At 42.7% G+C, this 23,896-nt stretch overlaps 3 protein-coding genes across 5 annotated transcripts; all 3 read left to right on the top strand.

The window, feature by feature from the left end:
* The first annotated feature begins 1,384 nt into the window (after nt 1-1,384).
* LOC135583258 (kinesin-like protein KIN-14R) lies at nt 1,385-7,742 on the top strand. 3 transcript variants are annotated; one of them, XM_065190469.1, is made up of 17 exons: nt 1,385-1,614; nt 1,711-1,770; nt 1,936-2,519; nt 2,601-2,769; nt 2,851-2,906; nt 2,981-3,176; nt 3,256-3,332; nt 3,435-3,534; nt 3,679-3,786; nt 3,870-4,046; nt 4,130-4,415; nt 4,494-4,655; nt 4,745-4,960; nt 5,047-5,084; nt 5,196-5,359; nt 5,464-5,589; nt 6,713-7,742. In XM_065190469.1, the coding sequence occupies exons 2-17, from the start codon at nt 1,755-1,757 to the stop codon at nt 7,547-7,549; spliced, it is 3,312 nt and encodes a 1,103-aa protein (XP_065046541.1). In that variant the 5' UTR covers nt 1,385-1,614; nt 1,711-1,754; the 3' UTR covers nt 7,550-7,742. The 3 variants fall into 3 exon arrangements, with proteins under 3 accessions (XP_065046541.1, XP_065046543.1, XP_065046542.1); XM_065190471.1 differs by having other exon boundaries at nt 1,690-1,770; XM_065190470.1 differs by having other exon boundaries at nt 1,385-1,770.
* Nucleotides 7,743-10,967: 3,225 nt separating this feature from the next.
* LOC135678094 (protein kinase PINOID-like) lies at nt 10,968-13,282 on the top strand. Its single transcript, XM_065190468.1, has 2 exons — nt 10,968-12,080; nt 12,412-13,282. Exons 1-2 carry the CDS (start codon nt 11,494-11,496, stop codon nt 13,169-13,171), a joined length of 1,347 nt encoding a protein of 448 aa, XP_065046540.1. The 5' UTR covers nt 10,968-11,493; the 3' UTR covers nt 13,172-13,282.
* A 3,529-nt stretch (nt 13,283-16,811) lies between these two features.
* LOC135678092 (CSC1-like protein ERD4) lies at nt 16,812-23,894 on the top strand. Its single transcript, XM_065190466.1, has 7 exons — nt 16,812-17,789; nt 18,925-19,073; nt 20,023-20,298; nt 20,388-21,232; nt 22,647-22,902; nt 23,187-23,568; nt 23,645-23,894. Exons 1-6 carry the CDS (start codon nt 17,519-17,521, stop codon nt 23,565-23,567), a joined length of 2,178 nt encoding a protein of 725 aa, XP_065046538.1. The 5' UTR covers nt 16,812-17,518; the 3' UTR covers nt 23,568; nt 23,645-23,894.
* Nucleotides 23,895-23,896: the final 2 nt, after the last annotated feature.

The following is a 23,896-nucleotide window of genomic DNA, read 5'->3' as shown; positions in this document are numbered from 1 at the left end:
AGGCGCCAGTATTGCTCCGAAGTCGCAGCGAGACGTCCCCCTTAGGGCTCCTCGGAGGATGATCTCCCGGGGACCCGATCGGGTGCGTCCTCGCAACTGAGGAATCGCCGAGGCGGGTTTGTTGACCAGTCGACATTCCGGGCCCTCCTTCTAGCGCCAAAATGTTACGGTCAGTAACTGTTCAGCCGTGACCCTAAGGTCGTCGCGGCTTGGTTCGGGTCCGGAAGGTGGTGGTCAAAGGATGGGGAGTCTCCTCGAGCCCGCTGAGTCTCCGAAGGCTTCGTACCTGCACCAAGGTCGGGTCGGGGTGCTCGACCCGACCCCTCCGACGATCAAGTTAGCGAAAGATGTGGAGGGGGTTTTTGGGAGGAGGAGAAACCTCCGAGTATTGAGTATGCTGAGAGCCTCCCCTTTTGCTTAGGACTTAGGGGTATTTATAGAGGAGGTTAGTATTACCTGACTTGACCGCCGGCTGGAGTGAGGGGGTACCTCTGATGGCGTCTGACGCGGCTGCTGGGGTCACGTGGTGAAGCGGTTCGTAGCAGGGTATGGGCGGGGGGTAGGCCATTGTCCTGCCTTGTCGTGGTCAACCATGCGGGGTCGGAGGTCGCCGTTCAACAGCGGGAGTTGTTAGGGCGGGTCTAGTCAGCGTTATTGCTCTTCCGGGGCTGTCGTCACGGCGCGTCATCCGACCAGTATTTTCCCTATCAATGAGTGCTGAAGTAGAATGCACTAAAGTTAATCCCTTGAAGTGTAAGCTAATAATCTCTTCTTATGCATTAGTTGCAATCACCTAAGTAGAATTTTCCTATGAACAATAGCTAAATGACAAGATTTGCCTTTTTTTATTTTTGGTTGACTCCCAAGTCTCATGGCACAGAAATCAATCACTTGATGGAGAGATGCATGCAATAAGGCTTGGATTATATCCGCAGTTAAAGAGCTACTGTTACGTGTAGTACTTAATTTGGTAGCTATTAATCCTGCTTTAATTGCGACCGAAGCCTCCTCTTTGTGGCAAGTATTCAAATTTCAAATAGAGATCATTGTATTTTGCCCCTCGTATGCTACCTCACCTACCTTCTGATTGGATGAAGGTATTAGTAACATGTGGGGTCCATGGATGAGTCGATTGGGTATGAAATTAATGGGTAATAAAGGTTATTTCGAAATCTTGACTGAAACCAGAACTGGGTTTTCTTACCCGCCAACGATATCCGTCCGACCACTTTGATTATGGATGGATCACCAAGTTTATCCAATAACGACACAGGTAGATGTAGGGTACAAAATGAATGGGTAAGTCACTTTTTCTTTTATTTCGAAAACATAACGGTCCTTCACCCTCCCTCTCACGCAGCTCTTTTTAGTCCCCCCACCCCCCCTCTCTCTCTCTTTCTCCCTCTCTCTCGCTCTCTCTAACTCTCTTCCCGATCAAAAAGCCGTTCCTTTTCCTTTTCCTGATCCATTTCCCTCCTCTCCTCTTCAAAATCTCTCGTTCGTTCCCTTCTTCAATTGGAAGCGCTTCGGCGCAAATCGCGACGGCGCTGCTGGGCGAATCTCCTCTCGCAAAAAAGAAGCGTTCTTGCGGTGGGAAGATCGAGATCCGCCGAGGTTCATTCTCTCCCTTCTTTCCTTGCTTTTGGGGGTTCAAGAATTCGTCAGGTTCCGATCACGCTTCGCTGCTAGAACGCTGCTTGATCTTTGCAGGTGGTTCTTTAGAGGGAAAGAAACGATTTGGTTAAGCGGTGGCAATGGCTGATGATTTCGGTTAGTTCTCCTGTTGCTTTGACGTTTCATCTTGCCGACAGATCATCTGTTACGGGTTGGGGTTTTTCTTGGATGAGATTTATGAGCAGTTATATGCTGTTTCTGTGGGATTGGTCCGAAACTCCCACTTCTAGGGTTTGTTATCTTGGGACGTAATGTTTGCAGGTGGCCAGGCATTTGAATTCCAAGCAATATCTCCGCAGCAACTTGCCGGCTCCCCTTCGCCTGGCATTTTCCGCGAGGGGATTCAAGAATCGCCAGATTACATCAGAGAAACCCCTCAGCGGAACAAGGTCGCACCCGTTGAGCTCTTCCCTGGAAGTCGCTTCGACGGCTTCACCTCTGATAGCAGGACGGAATTAAGAACGGCAGAGGCATGCCCAGAAAAAGATAGAAAGTTGGACAAAGACGGTGCTTTTGAAGCTTCTATCGAGCTCGGGGTGATACCAGAAATCCAGGAGAGATCGTTGAGTATAAATGCAGGATGTGTGGATGAGTTCGTGGTCTGCGGTGGCATCGAATTTGAACTGGACAGGTTTTACTCTGGTGGAGATCCTGTAAAAACTGATGCTGTGGTTGGGGACGGCACACCGGAACTATACCAATCTGCTCGATTTGGGAATTTCTCATACCAATTTCCTGAACTCGAGGCAGGAGATTATCTTGTTGACCTTCATTTTGCTGAGATTGTGTTTACTGAAGGACCTGCAGGAATGAGATTATTCGATGTTCTTATACAGGAAGATAAGGTAAGCGTGTCATGCTCCATGCTAATCCAATTACGCTGATTGTTTATTTATGGAGGCTTTCTTATGGGAATATCATCTCAGGTAGTTGCCGGCCTAGATATATATGCTCGGGTTGGATCAAACCGGCCTCTGGTTTTGTCAGATTTGAGAGCTTCAGTTGTTCACGAGCAGGGATTATCGATCAGATTTGAAGGGGTGGTAGGACACGCTATTGTGTCTGGTATTTCAATTCGACAGGATTTTTCTGCAGGTAGATCTTGTTAAACCCTGTTCTGTATCTTCCTTTTGACTTAAACTTTCAATAATTGAAAGATATTCATTAACTTATCAGGCGAGACAATTAAGAGAACACCAGGGAAGCAGAAAGAAGTATCGGACAGGGGACTGGTAAGAAGAATTAGTGGCACCTGAAAAATGAAATTACTGCTTATTTTTCTGAACCCAAGTCTCAAATTTTTCAGGAGGAATGTGTCAAATGCAGTAAACTCGAGGAAGACTATCAATTGCTCATTACTGAGCAAACAGAATACCGAAGAGCACTGGAGAATCTCAAAAGGGAAAATGAACTTAAGAATAAAGAATGCCATGAGGCAAGGCTGTTATTGCAGAAGCTTCAAATGGAGCTCATGCAGAAGTCAATGCATGTTGGTTCTTTAGGTATTGTAGTTATTTGAAATTATGGATCTTTTATTAGAACTTTTTTGATGAATAATTTATGTGGGTGTTTCTGAATCAGCTTTTGCAATAGAGGGACAAGTGAAGGAGAAGAGTCGGTGGTTTCAGTCCCTTGCTAACTTGAGTGAGAAATTTCATGTAATGTGTTTTCATACTAGTCATTCTGCCCTCACTTCCATTTTGCGATCTGCTTTCATCATGTATTACTTTTCTAGAGCATAACATACTTGAAAAAATCAGTTGCTGAAGCTAGAGCATGTCAATCTATCGGGGGAGGCATTAGAATTTAAGAGGTGCCTTGCGGATATTAGCCATGCAACAACCATAATTCAAACCTCACGTAAGTTATCCAAGATATCTCACACATTCAGCATATGATGTTCTTGGAATTGTTTGCTTGTCAATAACCTCTAATCTCATAAAGCTCCTTTTCATTTAAATTGATGAAACGGAATCTAACAAGCTGCAATTTTACCCCGGACAGTAGAACGTCATGTCAACCTAGAGAAGGAGTATGAAGATCTCAAGCTCAGGTTCAATGAGGAGTCAAAAGAAAAAAAAGACCTATACAACAAAGTTATAGAGCTGAAAGGTTAGCCTAGCATTTAATTTGATTAATATGTATAGAAACAAATGAGAAGCACAAAACTTTTCTTGAACTTAGCTGTATTTCAGGAAACATTAGAGTATTCTGTCGTTGTCGACCTCTTAACACGGAAGAAAAAACTGGAGGGGCCTCCATGGTTGTTGATTTTGAATCTGCAAACGATGGTGAGCTTATCGTCAAAGGTCATGTATCTTCCAGTAAGGCCTTTAAGTTTGACTCTGTGTTCAGTCCTGAAGATGGTCAAGGTATTCAACCAAACTTGCGCTCTATGCTTACTTGAGTCACCAAATTTTTTAACTAAATATTGCTTTTATACCCCAAACACCAGAAACTGTTTTTCAGAAGACTGCACCTTTTGCAACATCGGTGTTGGATGGATACAATGTCTGCATATTTGCATATGGACAGACAGGGACAGGCAAAACCTTTACGATGGAAGGAAATGAAGAAGCTCGTGGAGTCAACTATAGAACACTTGAGGAAATATTTCGAATAATAAGAGAAAGACAAGGATTATATCATTATGAAGTCACTGTAAGTGTACTAGAGGTCTACAATGAGCAGATCCATGATTTGCTTCTTTCAGGATCTCAACCTACTGCAGCTGCAAAGAAGTAAGCAGAAGTTTAACTTCTACATTAATTTGACAGGTAGGATAGATGACCAGTCTGTGACTTGCTGGTTTTTTATAGGCTAGAAGTTAGACAAGTTACCGAGGGAGTTCACCATGTTCCAGGGCTAGTCGAAGCTCATGTGACCAACATGACCGAAGCTTGGGAAGTTCTACAAACTGGCAGCAAAGCAAGAGTTGTTGGTTCGACTAATGCAAATGAGCATAGCAGCCGATCACACTGGTTATTTTTTCTTTCTACAGATCCATTAACCTTATTATCTCTCAGAGTAGTAGCTTAATGTCAATATTTATCATTTCAATTTTCTTCAGTATTCACTGTGTGATGATAAGAGGAGAGAATCTAGTGAATGGAGAATGCACAAGAAGCAAATTATGGCTCATTGATCTAGCTGGTAGTGAGAGAGTCGCAAAAACAGATGCTCAAGGAGAACGCCTAAAAGAGGCACAAAACATCAACAAGTCACTTTCTGCATTAGGCAATGTGATATCAGCTCTTGCAACTAAAAGCCCACATGTTCCTTTCAGGTTTCTGAAACATCTCTTTTGCATGCTGTTGTTATTAACATCTCTCTACCTTCATCATCTGAATCTTGGAATTTTCACCAATTCAGGAATTCAAAGCTTACCCACTTACTTCAAGACTCCCTAGGTATTCTTTATATCTTATTCTGCCTCCCCTTCACCACTTTTTTTTTTTTGTTATTTTTCTCATCATATACCACTACTACATGAAGTTACTTAACTAAGTAAATATATTCAGGTGGGGACTCGAAGACTTTGATGTTTGTGCAGATTAGCCCAAATGAGGATGACGTAGGCGAGACACTTTGTTCTCTTAATTTTGCAAGCAGAGTCAGGGGAATTGAACTTGGTCCTGCCAAAAGACAAATTGACATGAGTGAAATATTCAGATACAAACAGTTGGTATGAATATCAATGAAAAATAAGACAAATGTTTCGTAATGAGCCTTGGTATTGCCTATTCTTGTTAATCTTGAGTCTAAGATTTCTCCTGCTGCTCTTGCTAGGTTGGTAAGGTCAAGGAGGACAGCAAGCTGAAAGATTCTCAAATGAAGAAGATGGAAGAGACAATTCAATCTTTGGAAATAAAAAACAAGGCAAAAGATATGATCAATAAAAATCTTCAAGACAAAGTATGAACTAAAAACCTTCATATTCGGTTAATCCAATTAGAAAATTTATGATAATTATTTGGACTCTCTAAAAGTATACCAATCTGTCTTTCCAGGATAGAGTTGGATTTTGGCAGTTGTAGCTGAAATCTATCTATGTTTATGATTTATAATCATGAACTTAGGTGCCTTTTTATATATTAATCTTTCTTATACATGGAAAGTAAGTTACAACGCAGCATTAGACACCTGACATTTGTTGACTTTGAAATATAAGATTATTACTATCACATTCCGATGTCCCCCAGGGTGGATGTTAAATTGTGGTGGTTTTCAGGGTTAGATGAATGTAAAGCTAGTCATTTAGGCTTAACCAGTTTTATGTTGTTTAGAGAGTACAGGCCTAGAATTATGGATGCACATGAGTTGACTGAACAGAAACTGGTAGGCACAACTGACACATCACAGCATAGAGCCCCATCATGTCTCATATGTTTTTTTGTCACCTTATGTCAATCTAGCACTATAAACAACAGTTGGGTAGTTTCTTATGTTCATCTAGCACTATGAGCCAATTAGAGTTCCTTAGGAGTTGAAACTTTGAAGGTATCTATCAACCTTGTCAAATGCTGAGCCTTTTGTTTAGATATGGAACAAATACTTTGTTTTTCAAACACTAATGCAAGATTATTCAATGAAGAGAATATGATCCAAAATCCAAATACCATCTTTTTTTTATTTCACCTTTCTTTTTCGATACTTTTATTGATATATCTTTAGGTTCTCATAGGATAAGGGTTTCCATGTACAAAAAATCGCCAGAGAAATGTTATTTGTATTGGGAAGATGAACTGAAATTTATGTCTAAATTTTAGTTCTTTGATTGTTGGCAGGAAAGTGAAACCTTTACTGCATAATAGTTTAAAATCTAGAACATTTGTTTCTCCTTTATGCAGAGGCATGTGCCCATTCAGATCACCGTTCCTGGCTAGTCGAATGAAATATATAGAGATCTGCAGTAAATGCTTATCTTTTTGTTCTTTCAAGACTGAGCTTTGGTTGCTTAAAGAGATTACCATTTTTTATTCTGTCTCTTTGGTACTTGAGAGCGTAAGGATGGTCTCTGATGAACTTCCATATACAGGTTAAGGAACTGGAATCACAACTATTGATTGAAAGAAAGTTGGCAAGACAGCATGTAGACAACAGAATAGCTGAAAATCAACTACAGCAGTTGCAGCAACAACAACGAAGGGAACAACATGAAGAAAACATCTCATCGGCTAAATCTTTTCTTGTCACTCGTCCACCAATCGAGAAAATCCACACTCATGTCATAGAAAAAGAAACAGGTAAAGAATTTGCAGATATGATGCGGCCACTTGCTGATAACAATTGCAACAGGCCTTTGCTGCAGTCTCCAAATGACCACGTCATCTTCAAGAACTTCCTCCAGTTTAGAGACAAGGAAAACAAGCCAGAGATTGCTGAAGAGCCATTCCCGAGGAAAGCCAGCAGGGTTTCCCTTTGTCCTACCATCCGTGGTGGTCTACCTGTCACCACAGCACCACGCCGGAACTCCCTTATTCCCCTTCCAATGGCAAAAGCCCTGATCAATGCCATGGACAACCTTTCACCGCCATTACCTTCACAAGCTCAACCTACCCTCACAACTGTTGGTGCATGTGAAGGTGAAACTCGCAGCCAGCAGAGAAGTGCTAAGAAGATCAACAGCATTCTTCGAAGAAGCCTGCAGAAGAAGGTGATCATTAGGCCTCAACTGCCCCAGGCAATTAGAAGGGGAGGAACGCTTTCTGGGCTGGATAAGCTAAGACTTTCAGTAGGTCGCAGCGGGAGGAAGGCAAGGAGAATGGTTCTGGGTAATGCCGGCGATGGTGATCGAGTAATGCAGCAGAAACAGAAGAAAGAAAAGGAGAGAGGCTGGAACCATGGTGCAACAACAGCACGAAACATTTTCTGACAGTTGAACTGGTTTACCTCCATCAGTTATTATTAGCTCGGAGGGGAACTAACAGTTTGTAATTACTAGTGGTTCAGTTGATTACATGCAGCCTCAGCATCTGAACTATGACCTCTAATGTCAACTTTGATAGAACATGTTGTCATATTCTGAACATTTTCCTATGAGTAAAGTGAAGAGTTTGTCATAAATATGAATCCGACCTTGCAACAACAAGGAATAATTTCTGACAGTTGACTTGTTTACATCCATCAGTTACACAGTTTGGAGGGAAACCATCAATTTGTAATTTTGTTAGTCCAGTTGATTCTGCTACATGCAGCCTCAGCTTCTGAAACTATGGCAATCATGAATGTAAACTTTGATGGAACTTGTTCTGTCATATTCTGAATATTTCCTATGGTTTAAAGTGAACTAGATGCAGTTTGTCAATTCACCAGCAATCTCTAGCTGGAACTGAAGCTTCTCATTCGGAAAGAAATGTCCATCTTGCATCAGCAATCATTATGCTCACACTACATGGAGAAAGACACATCTATGCTTTCTCTTTAAGACAGTATTCACCTATCCTCCACTACTACTACTATTACAATTACCCAACGGTAGGTACTTGGATTTTGTGATATTGGTGAGGAGTCTTGTTCATCCAATTGTCTGTTTTTCTTAATATCGAACACAAGCCTTTCTGTAAACAATTGACTATCTCTTTGAACACAGTTGAATCATAGTGGAAGAGACCATTAACTCTATTTTCATATTAAATCCTATTATTTTGGAATGCCAAACTGACTGCTCCACAAACAACTAAAAACAAAAAAGGACCCTTCTGAGGGAGGATTGAAAGGAGGTGTATGAAGAAGCTGCAAACCTTAAATCCTCATAAAGTGGATCTGGTACATCACCATGAGATTGGTGTTTCATCATATTATTGTAAAAAAAAAAAATCTTATATAAGAAATAACATATTGTGGCTATGATCCAACTTTGTTTGGATGAAATCTTAGGCACTAAATCTTAATCAACTATTCAAGTTTGTTTCAGAGTAAGAACAACTATTCAACTATTTTTCAGATTAGTAACAACTACTTAGCAGCGGACATGATTCAACATAGAACAGCTATTCCCTTGCAGTGCTACAATCAAACATTGTTGATTCTGGAACCCTATTCTTGACCTCTGTTTCTCACAGGGAACACACCATTTCCTTTTTCAGATTCCTGAACTGTACACAGTACAGCTTTTGTTGTTTAATTAGGACTGTCAGTGTGCTGCTTAAGCTCCTCATCAGCTGGTAGCAGTTGCTGTGTTGAAGCCCCAACCTTGTCCTTGTGCAAACCGACAAGCATCTTTTTGATGAGTTGTTGGCATCCTTCTCATTGAGGAAGATGGCTTCTTGTGAGGGTTGGCTCCACTGTGTGTACTTTTGGTCGGCATTTGCCGAGACAGGGTTGCCATCACATACCTCATGGGGCCATTCTCATCTATAGGTTTCCACATCTGATCTAAGATATCATTGAACACTGCATGGTAATAGGAAATGAGAGATGATATCTCGATCATTAAGCTATTAATCCTCCACATGGGGCCTTTAATAATCAATGTAGGGTCTTAAACTCGCGGTCGGCGAAGATAAAAGATAGAATTAGATTGCCATGATGTCCAATCTCCATGTACGATCAGTTTAATTTGATTTAAATGTATATAAAAAATCTTAATGTAGGTACAAAATTAGGTGAGCCGAGCAAAATCTTGTCGAGTGAGATAGAATAAAAAAAATTAAACCGGATGATTCAAGATTAGATTAGATTAAGTAAAAATGAATCATCGATCGAAAATAAGTCTTATAACACCGAAGAACATGGATATGTTTAATTTTTTTAAAAAAATAAGAAGGATCGATGATCAATCAACAACTAAATATAAGTTAAAAAATGAATATATGTGTGATAGAGATAGAGAGAGAGAGAGAGAGAGAAGAATCAATTTGTTAATAATGGTTGAGTTGATTTACAACTTAATATCTTAAGCCTTTACATGATGGTGTCTAATCTTCATGGTCAGATACATGATCAACTTGACTCAGATTCAAACATGTGAAGAGAATGTGTAATCCTTTACATGCTAATTTGATCCAAGATGAAGAGGACAGGTGATACCAATTCAAAGAGAGATGGAAATGATGACTGTCTCAGCATTATTGCCAGTGTTGATCCACCACTAATTAATTAGCACTAACTTGCATTTAGATCTACCAGTTCCAACAAGCAAGGAATACTACTTTTCTTGTCTGCTGGGCCATCAGGTTCACTAAAATGTCTGTCACTCGAAGCTTTTGCAGAGTTTGGGGAAGAAAACACATAGAACCCCTCAACTTTGGAGGATTCCAAAAGAATGTGACAATGCATAAATCACTGGAAATGACTTTTAGCAGCTGCAGCAACTCCAAGAGAATGAACATGAGGTGAAACAGAGGTAACACCTGAAGCTTCACATCAAAAGAACAGCTGTAGGAATTCATTAAATGTATCCATGTAACAATCAACAGAGAAGTTACTGTTCTTCCCCAAGCAATGAACATTAATCTTCAGCTGAAGACTCAAAATCTTTGAATCTAGTGGAGGTAACAGAGCTTTGCTTTGCTTGGATAAATCATAGGTCATCATGGCCTAACAGGGGAGTCATTAATGGAGGGGAAGCCCACCTTGTCTCTGAAATTAAAACATGTCGTCCAAAAGACATTAAAAAGATATTGTCAATAAGATAGATGTAAAAGAAAGTTTTGCCAAAGTTGTTCTTCATGTGTGGGATTTGGATTTATGGTGTCATTATCTACACTCGATGCAATAAGTAACTTGCGAGTTTCAACCTCTACCCCCAAAATACTTCAAAGACTCATCTAGTCCTTGTGAATCCATTCAAATCATCTTCTGATTCCGATGTGTGATTGATTTAGGCATGAAATGTTTGACATCCCGATCAAGAACATGATATATGTGAGATCCAATACGACGATGTGTCCTCTAAGCACTCCATGAATGATCCTTTTCTACTCATTCCTTATCGTATGTCAACTGTTAGGTCAGCTACTAAATATCATCATCCTGTCAACGATTACCAACCGATGAAATATCTTACGGAGTGAATCATCAATTACAAGACGTGTGATAAGATGGGATGTTTCATGCAAATTATCCACCAACCTTTCATGGCCTCTGTTTTTGGACACCGCTCAAAATCACGGTTCTGCCCCGACGCCGGACGCATCTTTCGCTTGCACGCGTCACTCGCCTTTGACCCCCTCCAATCGGACCTATTTACCATTATGCCACTCCTACTCTTCGAGCAGCCGTGTTGCGTTACGCCGCTGGTATAAGTAGTTTCGATGTCCGTGTCCCTACTCTCCGAGCAAGGGAAACTGGCGAGACGTCGCACGGGACTCGCGAGGTGCTGCTCTAATGGCGGATTCGCGTTGCAAGTCGTGATTCTTTGCTTCGTTGAAGTTCCCTTCTTGGCGAACAACCGCTGCTCGTTTTCGCTTTTCGTGCGAGCCTGCGGTGGGAGGGCGAGCGAGGAATCAGAAGCTTGGATTTGTGGAGTGAGTGAAACCGAACGACTCTGAGCTCCTTTGATTCCCTCGTGGGTTTCTTGTTCCAGGCAAGTTTCGATCCCCGAGTGCGAGAGAGAACAGAACCTCTGTTTCTCTTTGCTGCTCTTCGGATTTCGCTGTCTGCTTGGGTAATCGCCTTGGAATCGCTTTGCTTGTCGCCTCCGGAGAAAGATCCAAAGCGAGCTTCCTATTTTCCCGGTCTTTGTGGTGCTCCCCTGTGCCAGTGTGGGAAAAGTTCGGATTTTTCCTGTCATTTTTGCTTCTTCTTTGATGATGTTCACTGTTTAAGGAGTTGGATTCGAGGCGTTGGAGCTTGCGGGTGAGGTTTGGTGCGAACATGTCGGATTTGCAGATGGATTCCGACGGCGAGTCGGGCCAGGTTGTGCTGAACTCGAGCCAGAGCTCAATGAGCAGCAGCGGTGGCAGCTGCGAGGACCGTCGCAGTAGCTTCTGCCGCTTTTCCTTCGATGATGCCGCGCCGGCGGTGGGCGTCGAGCTCCCCTCCGCCCCCTCGCGGCTGTCTTCGAAGCCCCACCGCTCGTCCGACGCCGCCTGGGCGGCCATTTGGTCGCGCGCCGTCGACGCCAACCTCGGGCCCCGGGATTTCAAGCTCGTCCGCCGCATCGGGAGCGGAGACATTGGGACCGTCTACCTCTGCCACCTCCGCGACGAGGCCTCTCCGTGCGCGTACGCGATGAAGGTGGTGGACAAGCTGGCGCTGAAGAAGAAGAAGAAGCTGGAGAGGGCGGCGACGGAGAAGAGGATCCTGCGGGTCCTTGACCACCCCTTCCTCCCCACCCTCTACGCCGACTTCGACGCGTCTCCGCATTTCTCCTGCGTGGTGATGGAGTACTGCAGCGGCGGTGACCTCCATACCCTCCGCCACCGCCAGCCCCGCCTTCGCTTCTCCGTCGCCGCCACCAGGTCCTCGATCGACCTCCTTTTTCTTAATTAAAAACCGCACCTTTTCCCATCCTCGATCAACTTTTTTACGACGAACGATTACTTCTTGCAAATCCACGCAACTACCCAATGTTTCCATGTAAAGATCTTACAAATGCTATCGCCTGTCGGAAGTCGATTTCACGATCACAATCATAGGTTTCATTCAATCTGTTTAGAAATCGGACAGTTACTTTCCACCATCGTACGAAGGAAAGAAAGCACATCCGTTCATGTGATCGACCCGCCGAAAGACGCCATCTTTTTGCTCTGTTCTAGCGCTGATGTCGTTTACATTGGATTCGCTCCGCAGGTTCTACGCGGCGGAGGTGCTGCTCGCGCTCGAGTACCTCCACATGCTCGGCATCGTCTACCGCGACCTCAAGCCCGAGAACATCCTCATTCGCGCCGATGGCCACATCATGCTCTCAGACTTCGACCTCTCCCTGGAGTCGACCGCCTCCCCTACAATCGAACCCCTCGTCGCCGCCGCCTCCAGTGAGGCGGCGGCCGTCGGCTGCGACGACCACTTCCGCGCCGATCCCTCCTGCCTCCCCTTTCGCGGCCGGCGGGCGCCCCGCCGCGCATCGAAGGCGGACCGGCGGTTCGTGGCCGAGCCGGTGGGCGCCCGGTCTCGCTCCTTCGTGGGGACACACGAGTACGTCGCCCCAGAGGTCGCCGCCGGCCGGCCCCACGGCAGCGCCGTCGACTGGTGGGCCTACGGGATCCTCATCTACGAGCTACTCTACGGCCGCACCCCCTTCGCGGGGCCCACCAACGAGTCCACCCTCCGCAACATCGTGAGGCAGCCACTGGCCTTCCCCAGGCCCCCCTCCGACCCCTCGTCCTCCTCCTCCTCGGCCGCGAGGGACCTGATCGCCGGCCTTCTCGCCAAGGACCCGACCACCCGCCTCGGCTCCCGGCGCGGCGCCGCCGACGTCAAGGCGCACCCTTTCTTCAAGGGCCTCAACCTGGCTCTCATGCGCTCCCGCCGCCCCCCGGTCGTCCCCTCTTCGGCCCGGTCCAGCTCGTCCAACGAGCCCAATAAACCTGCCCGGCTCGATTACTTCTAGCCGAACCCCCCTGCTTTAAAAATCGTGCTGGCCTCCTTGAGATCACGTATGACTTGCTTGTCTCTGCAATTGCCGCTGTTCGCTATCGTGTATGTATATGTTCTCAGGCTACCATTGCTATGTTGTGAGTTGGACTCCATTAGCAGCACGAGAGGAGACTTGATGTGTACCTAATCTGCTGCTTTAAACCTCGCGACACGTTCTGACATTGAGGAGGCACGACTCCCATGTCTCATCCGTCGATTGATGGACGACTCCGCAAGCCTCTCCTCTCCTTTCTTCTCTACCAACGTTGGGTTAGACAGAAGCAGTGGACTTGACTTCAATGGACCGGCAGTGAGCGGTCACACAGGTCTCTCGCATCAGGGACGACGAAGGTCTTCTTCGGACTTGCCATCATAAATACCTGGAAAAAGCAGGGTTTCGTACGTACGCAATGTAACGTGAGGACGCTAGCTTCTGCGGCCATGGCGTGCAGGGCTCCGTAGGTTATCTTAGCTCAGCTACCGAGGCGGGAGAGAGAGAGAGAAAAGAAAGAGAGAAGAAACGTCGATGGCGACGCCACGGGTGATGGCTCACGTGCTCCGATCAACCTTTTGGCTCTGCACTTTTTCTTCTTTTTGCCATCTCCCTATTGCTGTTCTCCTTTGAGCTGCTACTGATACGGGTCTCATGATGATGATGATGACGATGTTGTTGGATACAATGCATTTGAAGCATTACAGAGAATTACCTACATAAAAGACAGATAGATTGTGTTACTATTCTCATCTTGCTCTGTCTGCAAAGCAAAACACAATCTGCTTTCACTTCTATATATAGTAAAGTCTGCAGTCGCATTGACAAGGGAGATCTCAAACCCTGTGGCCAAGGATGTGGTAGGTTAGAACTAGGGACAGCAGAGAGAAAAGGTACTGATGACAACAAATGCCTGTTAATTTCCTGAGAGGTTAGGGTTCAGTGAGATGGAAGACGGTGTAGATGTTTAACCTTCTTTATATAGCATTCCAATGTTATCAGATATCTCCAAAGAGACACTTGATTACATGTATTATATATATATACATATATATATTATATATTGTAACACTGGAGCTTGGATATTGGTCCACCAAACACACAGAAGCATAGCACTTCCATTTCATGTAAGAGCTCTCTCAGAAGGCCGAAGAAGTGAAGGATGATAAGCCTACTTATCACTGCTCTTCTCCTAGTGGGGTTCCATAGATTCAAGGAGAGGTTGCTGAAATAGAAGGGTGTAGCAGTTTCCCCATTGCTACCTTCAGTTTGGTATCACCTTGACATTTCACGTAGAGAGTTCTCCTCTGAGCTCTGACATGAACATGTTGGCAATACACATTCACACAAACAATCCAAGAATATACAAGTCAGCGACAACCTATGCAGTAAATGAACTGTTACATACCTCTCTCGTCATAGAGAGATAGCACATCTTGTAAAGGAACTCATTTCGGTTTCCCCAAGAGAAAAAGGAAAGAAAGAAGTTGCATATTACTTCAAACTTCCAGCGTCTAACATGAACTTAAGCACATATGTTTCCAGTATAATCTGCTACGAGAGATTGGATTCTCACATGATCACTTGGTACTTTTTCCTTATCTTAATCATGTTCATCTATTTCTTTCCTCTCTCTTCCCTCCTACTCGCATACTGCTGGCGCTGCTAAAATCAAAAGGGACACAGACCTGGCCTTTCGATGTCTCCAAAGGATTTGTACTCTCACATAGAGATGAAATCCTGTGTTTGAACTCATGTCAAACCTAATGGGCTTTAATGGTCCAAGTTTTTTGGTCAGACAATCCACAACTCCCATCAGCAGCTCAAACATCACTAGATCTCCATTAGTATATGAAATCTAAATCTTTTAAGTTTAATCATATTTATAAATTTAATACTTTGAAATTCATATTGATTTGTTAGGCTTGGTCTAATCTTTTATGCAGTGATGTGTTTTTAGTCTCATTAGTTCCAATCACTTAATGATAGACTTACTCAATCCTATATGCAACTATACGCATCCCCCCACTCTCATAGTTCAGAAAAATATTGAGATTTGTGGCAACTAACTATCATCATAAGACTTTTGTCCATAGCTGTATGACGTGCTTTTAAAAGCCTCTGAAAAATATACGCAGGTTGGTCAGATTTTTTTTCTTCTTCTTCTTTCCATGCTCTCAGACAAGCATTTAAATCTTGTTGTTGATAAGAGCCACATCAACTCCCGGGTTTTGTCCCTTGTGGCCCCGTCATTGACAACAATATCTTCCTCTTCTTTTCTTGTTTTATTTCTTCTATTAATAATACTTTTTCTACACCTCTGGCGGATAGACTTAATCTGTGATAGGACACGTGGGCCCAGTTCAGGGCCACAAGATCGACAGGCACAACTCAACTAGATGCGGTAGCAGCTCACATGGTGCGGTTGTCGTTGTATTAGAAATCTTCTGATGGAAGCTGTTCCATACTGAGCAGCAGACAGCAAACTAGAAGGTATCACTGATATTAGGGTCCACCAGTCCCGATCTAATTGCATGTTATGGTGTTTGCTGCTGGATAAAAACTGTAAGCGAGCTTGTGGACGACGTCGCGCCACATTCCCGCATGCCGGTTTACCCGCCAATAAATAACGGAACCGAACGTATTTATGACGACCGCGGAAACGCCACGTCCGAATGGCACGGGGTCAACGCACCAGCCAAATCTATTGGCGACGGTGGGTGGTCCACGTCGGTCTCCGCGGGGCTTGCGAAGCGGGGGTATGGTTTCCGCGTGCCATAGACCCTCGCGCATCACGGGAGCAGATCCGCTGGGTAACCGTTGCGATCTCGACGCTCCGAACGGTCAAAACGGCTCTGTCGGCAGCGCATATGAAGCCGCCACGTGTCATGCCGACACGAAGACGTGTGATCGACGCGAGGCCGACAGTCCCCCCAGCGGTGTGACGATACTGCCCTTACCCTTATCTTTCAAATGACCAAAATGTCGTCGGGAGCAGACATCTCGATCACTGACGTGTTCGATAAAATGTCACAAAGAAATTAAGCAGAGAGGAGCGAGTTTGTATTTTCTTCTGGTGTTTTGTGATATGAAGAAGGATCAGAGGCAGACCGATTAGAAGTTTGGTTTGAGATCACCAGATTCATGGCTCAACCATCTTTATCTTTGTCTTGTCCTCTATCAGGCAGTCTGTCTTCAAAATCCTGGTTGTCCATGTACTTTAATGTTCTGGCATGATAGGTTGTATATTTCTCTAATTATTTGTACCATAAGATTTTTCTATGGATCGGGCTTGCTGTAGCTTTGTCAGCGGACACTGTGCAGCTTTTAGATTCACTTTGGATCTTAAATATAGTAAGACAAAATCTACAGTCGTGCATGCAGTTTATAGTCCACTTGGAGTCAAAAATTTACAGCATACTTCAAACTCAAACTTCTACTACTGTCCACAGCTGTTGCAGATCGAAGAGCTACAGTTCTCAACGACAAGACAAGGCAATTATTTATAGCCCCATCTGTCTGTGCAATGAAAACCCCTTTTTATTCTCTCCGAGCAAACATGCTCAACGCTATCCCAAGTAATTTGCCTTTTGGTTTGGTAGTACTGATCCAAGGAGAGTTGCCATGAATTAGAAGGGTGTGGCCGCCATGTCTGCCCTTGTGCAGGATGTAATGATGCTTCTCACGTTGATGCTGGATCGCATCACCTTTTGTTCCCTTGTCAGAACAAGTCCTGATTCTGTTCTATCATCTTTGGAATTCATCTCAAAGAAATCAACATGTGCCTCGCTCACCCTCTACGATTTCTTTTTTCTCAACTTGCAAGAAAAGAGGCCATGACATTGAACAAGGTCACGAGGCTAGTCATGGCGTTCGACACATGGAAGAACAGAAGATAAGGTAAGTGCGTGCCCAGGGGGTACCCAAGTAATTGCGTCAACAACACTCCACAGATCTCTCTTTTCCTCTTTCATACTCGAAATCCTTTTCGGCCACGAAAGCTATCATTCCATCACCATCTCGCCCACCTCATTTCCGCATCAATTGATTGCATTCAGCAAAAAGAAATAGCCGCAGCAAGATAAGCAGCAAAAGAAGAGGCATTTCCATTACAAAGCCCCCTCCTTTTCTACTCTCTCTTCCCAAAAAAGTTCCAAGACAAAGGGAGCGAGAAAAAGGAAAGAAAGAGCCAAACGGCCACTTGTAACAACCACCATTCCAAGAGTGATGAGTACATCAAGAAGGGAGGAGGAAGCAACGGGGAGTTAGCACAGCTACCGTAGTAGAAGAGCAGGTGGAAGGGGAGGAGGAGGAGAGGAAGGAGAAAGGATGGATTTTAGCTCCTTCGTGACGTCGCTGGGGACGTCCCTCATCATCTTTGTGGTGTTGATGCTAGTGTTCACATGGCTGAACAGGAAGCCCGGCAACGCGGTCATCTACTACCCCAACCGCATCCTGAGGGGCTTGGATCCCCTGGAAGGGCGGACGATGACGAGGAACCCCCTGACTTGGATCAAGGAGGCCGTAAAAGCGTCCGAGGCCGACGTCATCGCCGTCGCCGGCGTCGACGCCGCCGTCTACCTGGTCTTCCTCAGCTCCGGTATGGCGTCGACTCCCGTTGTGTTAAAAGTGTTCACGGTTCGTCTCAAGGTTGCATCTTTCTGGCTAATTTGGAGAGTTTCGTGTTGACTTGCATTTCCTTAGAACCATTCAAGAGTGTCTAATTTGGTCGAATCTAGTGATTCAAGGTGTTAATACGGACATAAATTTCCTTGAATATGATTAGTTTGTGTTCTTCCTCTGCATTATAAGCGTGAAAAATTGACCCTATTTCATCATTTCTAGCAATAATAGTTTTGAATTCCATTGCTAAGTCCAATGTTTGTAAGAAGTTGATTCCTTTAAGTAAGTCATTGGCTCGATGCTAAAAATAAAGACACGTTCTTTAGCTTCACTTAGAAATCTTGAATGTATTTGGCTGAAAGAATCATTAAATTCCCAAGAACTTTTAGGTGGCATTGAGATGTTATGTAAGCATTCAATCGAATATTTGATGCCATTTGTGGATAGGTGTTGGGATGCTCATGGAGGTTTCTCCGACTTCAACTCAGCGAGTTGTCTTTGAAAATAAGGGGTTATTTCTTTTGGATATGCGACGAGGCATTCTATGACCAAAAACTCTTGGTTTCCTGGTTCTTGGTTGCTGATTTCTCAGCGAGTAGGAGTTTGAACGGTCTCGTGGATTTAAATTATTGTATTTTTAACAGGTCTTCGGCTTTCCTTGGTTGGAAATTAGTCATCTTCGATTGTTCCTAATTCTTTGTAGCTGCTTGGTGATTAATTTGATTTTATGGATTTAAAGTAATGATAGAATTCTAAAACCTTATTAGAATTTTCTTCCTGTCTCACCGTTTGTCACTGTTATCAATAAATTAAGCAAATATAATTTACTTTTGATCAAATAACCAGTTTAATCCAGTGTCTACCATGTGTTAACTGTGCATACACTGTCATTTTGTAGGACAAACAACTCATGTTCGACAGGTACACTTCATTTTATAGATGAATTCAGCTTTTTCCTGTTATGTAATTATATGTGATAGAGGTGCACTAGCTACTTAAATAATAACTTTACTACCTTGGTGCTTCCTGCTTGTTGCTTTAACTGAGAATTAGCGAGGAAGGAAAGGCACGGCTCCAAAACCGCTGAGTGATTGACACATTTGTTGATGCAGTTTTAGCGATATTGGTCTTCTCCGGAATTATTCTTCTTCCAGTTCTTCTTCCGGTTGCGGCAACTGATAATGGTACACAATCTACTATCGACAGCAACAGCCAGGGAACCTTCAAGAACCTTGACAAGTTAACGATGGGACATGTCCAAGTAAGTTATATTGCTAGTATGGGTCTGTATATTTTATTCGATGATACCAGGTAATAGGGGTTGGTATGTCAATCTGGTAGGTTATTGAATTCAGTATTAGACCGAGATTTAAAGCCTTGATCCTGGTCTTGTCTTTCGTTTGTTTAGACGACGATGATGCAACAATATTGACGAATGTGAAGAAGAAAATACAATATTCACTCGGGTGTCATGGCATGTGACAAGCAGTAGGGCTTAAATAGGAACTGTTTTTCCTTGTTCATTGCAATCCATTCATTTATTATACTCACTGACACTGATTTTAGACCCCTTTATGTTGTTCGTTTTTCTTCTTTCTTGTTTGTATAATAAACTTTCAAATTACTAGTAAATTTCACTGAAATGGATTTTATTTAAGCATTGGTCTGATCAATAACTGATATACTGAGCAGTATTTAAACTAAATATAAAATAATGTAACCAACTGTTCAGATTTAGTCTTGATTCAGGTTGACGAAGGGTTAAATTGGTGGTTTGAGGTTTAAGGTTTAATCTGCCAAACATCTTCAAGTTACAAAGGATTAAAATTACCAGGTCAAGGAATTTAACTTAACCTGGTCAGTGTGGCATTCATAAAGGACAACCTTAGAAAATTTGTAAGCAAGACAATTCATGAGAAACAAAATTAGGTCAGCATCTCTCTTTGTGTGTGTGCACGCGCACGCATGGTGTTGGCTCCTCTTTTTTCCTTTTAGAATCTCTCTAGTACCAGAGCAGGTTGGAGATATTTTGTGTCAATTTTAGATGTAAGTAATGTAAAAGAAATGGTAACTTCTGCATCTAGTTGTCACACTCCTGGAATCTTGATTGCATGTAATTTTTAACTACATTGGCTGCCTGGTTGTTTCTAGGATAGTTCTTTTTATTGGTTATTTGCCTTTCATAGATGTTTGTTTTCTGTTTATTCCAGGAGGGCAGTTTAAGGTTGTGGGCATTTCTGCTTGGAGTATATTGGGTTTCCTTTGTCACATACTATGTGCTCTGGAAATCCTACACACATGTTTCAGATCTGAGAGCTGGAGCAAAAACAAGTGCAGTAGTAAAACCTGAAGAGTTTGCCGTATTGGTCAGGGACATACCAGCAGCTCCTCCAGGTCAATCTATGAAGGATCATGTTGACTCATACTTTAGAGCACTTCATCCAGAAACATTCTACAAGTCAATGGTTGTCACAGATAACAAAAAGGTACATAACTCCTATGCTGCTATTATAGATACTTATGGTTCAACCTGCTATGGTAACACATCACCCACTCTTGCTCTCCTTTCTTTTAGGCCAACAAAATCTGGGAAGAGAAAGAAGGTTACGGAAAGAAACTTGCTCGAGCTGAAGTTGTGTATGCAGAATCTAAAACTACAGGGAAACCAGAAGGTACAAGGCCCACCAACAGAACTGGCTTTCTCGGTCTCGTAGGTCCAAAAGTTGATACCATTGATCACTGTAATGAGAAAATACAGGAATTGCTGCCTCAATTAGAGGCTGAACAAAAGATAACTCTAAAAGAGAAACAACAAGGTGCAGCTCTTGTTTTCTTCAGCAGCAAGCCTGCTGCTGTTTCTGCTAGCCAGACGATCCATGCTCAAAAGATTGATACATGGACTATGATGGAAGCTCCAGAGCCACAGCAGGTTCTGTGGACAAATTTGTCAAAGAAGTTCTACGAGAGAGAGATAAGATCTTTGACTGTCTATGGCATAGTCTTCCTCACCGTATGCTTCTACATGATCCCAATTGCGTTTGTCTCGGCCTTCACAACGATGGAAAACTTGAAGAAGTATCTGCCCTTTTTGAAGAAAATAGTAGATCAACCAGAGATCAAAACTGTTTTGGAAGCTTACCTGCCTCAAATCGCACTCCTAGTGTTCATGGCTTTGTTGCCAACTTTCCTTATGTTTCTATCAAAGGAAGAAGGAATACCCTCTGAGAGTCATGCAGTGCGAGCTGCCTCTGGGAAGTACTTCTACTTCATTGTCTTCAATGTCTTCCTTGGAGTAACAATTGGTGGGACATTGTATGGTTCACTAAAGGAAATTATTAAGAAACCCAGTCAAATTATCACTCTGCTTGGATCGAGCCTGCCTAAAAGTGCCACCTTCTTCCTCACCTATGTTGCACTGAAGTATGATTCTTTTCATTTTTTCTCTCCAATTTCTTTTCATAAATCATGCTTATTTTACTATTTTGTTTCCTTGATTAGTAGATTGCATGAAATATGACATCTATCAACCTTGAGACTGTTTCATAGTTCCACTTATACGAGGCAAAGTTCTGACTAAAGGGATGATTATATTCCTTTTCTATTCTTAACTACAAGCTGTCAAATATATCAATAGTTACTCTGGCAAGTCATGTTTGTTCTTCACCAACTAGCACATGATGTAGTTTGTATAGTTCAACTAACATATGAGTTATTACATCTTTAATTAAACATTATAATAGACCCAGTTACTAATAGTAAGTGTTCAGTGGGGATGCTGGTTATAATAGACCAAGTTATCCATGTTGCTAGAATTAACAATGTATGGAAGTATTGACATTGAAAAAACTTGATAAGCATCTTAATCAATGTGTTTCTTTATGCTACATTTAGAAGAACAGGTGGAAGAGTAATGTAACACTCGTCATCTTCCATGAAATCTTTGATCCTCCATCTTCAATGAATTCAATAAAAGATGAAAGACAGGTTTAGCATATGCTGCAGTGGGAGAGTTACTGCTTCTTTACTCGTTGTATGTAAGTATATGGAGTAGTTTTCATGGAAAACAGATTTCTTTGATCAAGCAGAACAATGTCATGATGACAATGTCATGATGCTGAACAAGCAGATTAGGACCTAGTAAGATGTAGAAATTCTTTTTCAAGATCTGTTCTGACCATTTGCTTGTAAAATTGCTTTAGATTTTTAAGATACTGTCTAGAAAGCTTAATTGCCTCCCTACTATGCATAGGTAAACTACATACATTGACCCACCCTGGACTACACATTGGTTGAAACTTCACGCATTTAATCAACCTTTTTTTTCAAAAAGCATGACCACCTGAGTAGATCGAATGCGAAGCATCACATCAACAGCAATGAGAGAGGAAAGAAATAGATTGTGAAGAAAAGAACAATAAGTCGAATGGTAGGCAGAGAAGGAGTAATTATAATGACACACTTAATAGAGACTCGTATACAAATGTGAAAATTTAACCATGAAAGCTTACATAATTACTAAATTACCATTTATATCTCAATTACATTTCTAATTTCTTGCTGTTTCCTATCTGCTCAGTTTTCATCTTTTCGTCTAAACTTCTGCGCATTGTATCGCTAGGGGTATGTTAAACACACTGGTTCCTCTGAGGTGTCAATGCCTTAGTTATTGTTCTTCCTGTTTGAGTTATTATTTAATTTATGCATCACTCACCTGTGAGTCTATCCCTTCAGCCTCGATCATAATCTAATTTAATATTTTAAAATATGGATGTTAATGTCTTTTTCTTCTTGTATTATGAGAGAGCATTGATTTATATATTTAATTGGGTCTCAGATTCTTCGTTGGCTATGGGCTTGAACTTTCGCGTTTGGTTCCTCTTATCATCTTTCATCTCAAAAAGAAGTTTCTTTGTAAAACTGAAGCCGAGGTGAAAGAGGCTTGGGCTCCTAGTGATTTTGGTTATGCTACTCGATTTCCCAACGACATGCTTATCGTCACAATTGTTCTCTGCTACTCAGTAATAGCTCCTATAATAATTCCGTTTGGTGTGGTGTACTTTGGCCTCGGTTGGCTTGTTGCACGTAATCAGGTGAGTCACTGCTCTGTTTACTCTTAACAAGGAAAATCTTAAGCATCCTAATCAAAGTTCTAGTTTTAGTTAATTTGAATTCTTCCGTAGATTAATTTGCAAATGTGAATTCCAGTAGATAATTCAACATTTTTGCTTACATTCAATTCTCTTAGACTAGATGTCATCTATCATAGCAAAAGACGATTCAAGGGAAACTGCTTTGATATTTGAATTGTGGATTCTCTCTTTGATATCATAATAGCCCTGTTCAAACAAGAATCTGATTACATTCTCTAATGCAGGCACTGAAAGTTTATGTCCCTCGGTATGAGAGCAGTGGCCGAATGTGGCCTCACATGCATGCACGGATTGTTGCAGCTCTGATTGTCTATCAGATCACCATGCTTGGCTACATTGGCATATTGCGGAAATTCTATTACGCTCCGTTTCTGATTCCTGTTATCGCCATCTCCTTTATCTTTGCTTATGTGTGCAAACAGCGTTTCTATCTTGCCTTCTTCCACACTCCTCTTGAAGTAGCGTGCCAGGGTACAAAGGAAATCCCAAATATGGAATCCATATATGCAGCTTACATTCCACCTTGCTTGAGCACCGAGAAGCTTCAGGATGCCGACCAATTCGAGGATGCTCACTCGCATTCGTTGAGAACTACATCTTTATAAGGTACATTTCTCTTTTGCTCTACATAATGTTCATCTAATAGCCAAGCAAGCTAACACAAATTGGTAAATTCTTCCAGGAATGCTTCATCAGGAAATCCTTGCCTATCCGAGAAGCCAGAAGTTTCACCAGCGAAATGCATCTCCTTGTTGTATATGTGATTGTATTATGCTTTCTGTTTGTAGATGATAAAATTCCCCATGAGTTGGTATTGATTGTAGTAGTGAGTGATACTTTTCTTTTCTTCCTTCCCTTCTTTCGGTTTGTAGATGCTGTTGATAAAACGTTTCCCATGGCTTAATTATACACAATCTGATCTGTTTGTGCTACG

Source organism: Musa acuminata, chromosome BXJ1-7 (genome assembly GCF_036884655.1).
Source record: "Musa acuminata AAA Group cultivar baxijiao chromosome BXJ1-7, Cavendish_Baxijiao_AAA, whole genome shotgun sequence".
In the NCBI taxonomy this organism is placed as follows: Eukaryota; Viridiplantae; Streptophyta; class Magnoliopsida; order Zingiberales; family Musaceae; genus Musa; species Musa acuminata.
The sequence above is the reverse complement of the archived record's forward strand: the minus strand, read 5'-3'. Positions and strand labels throughout refer to the sequence as shown.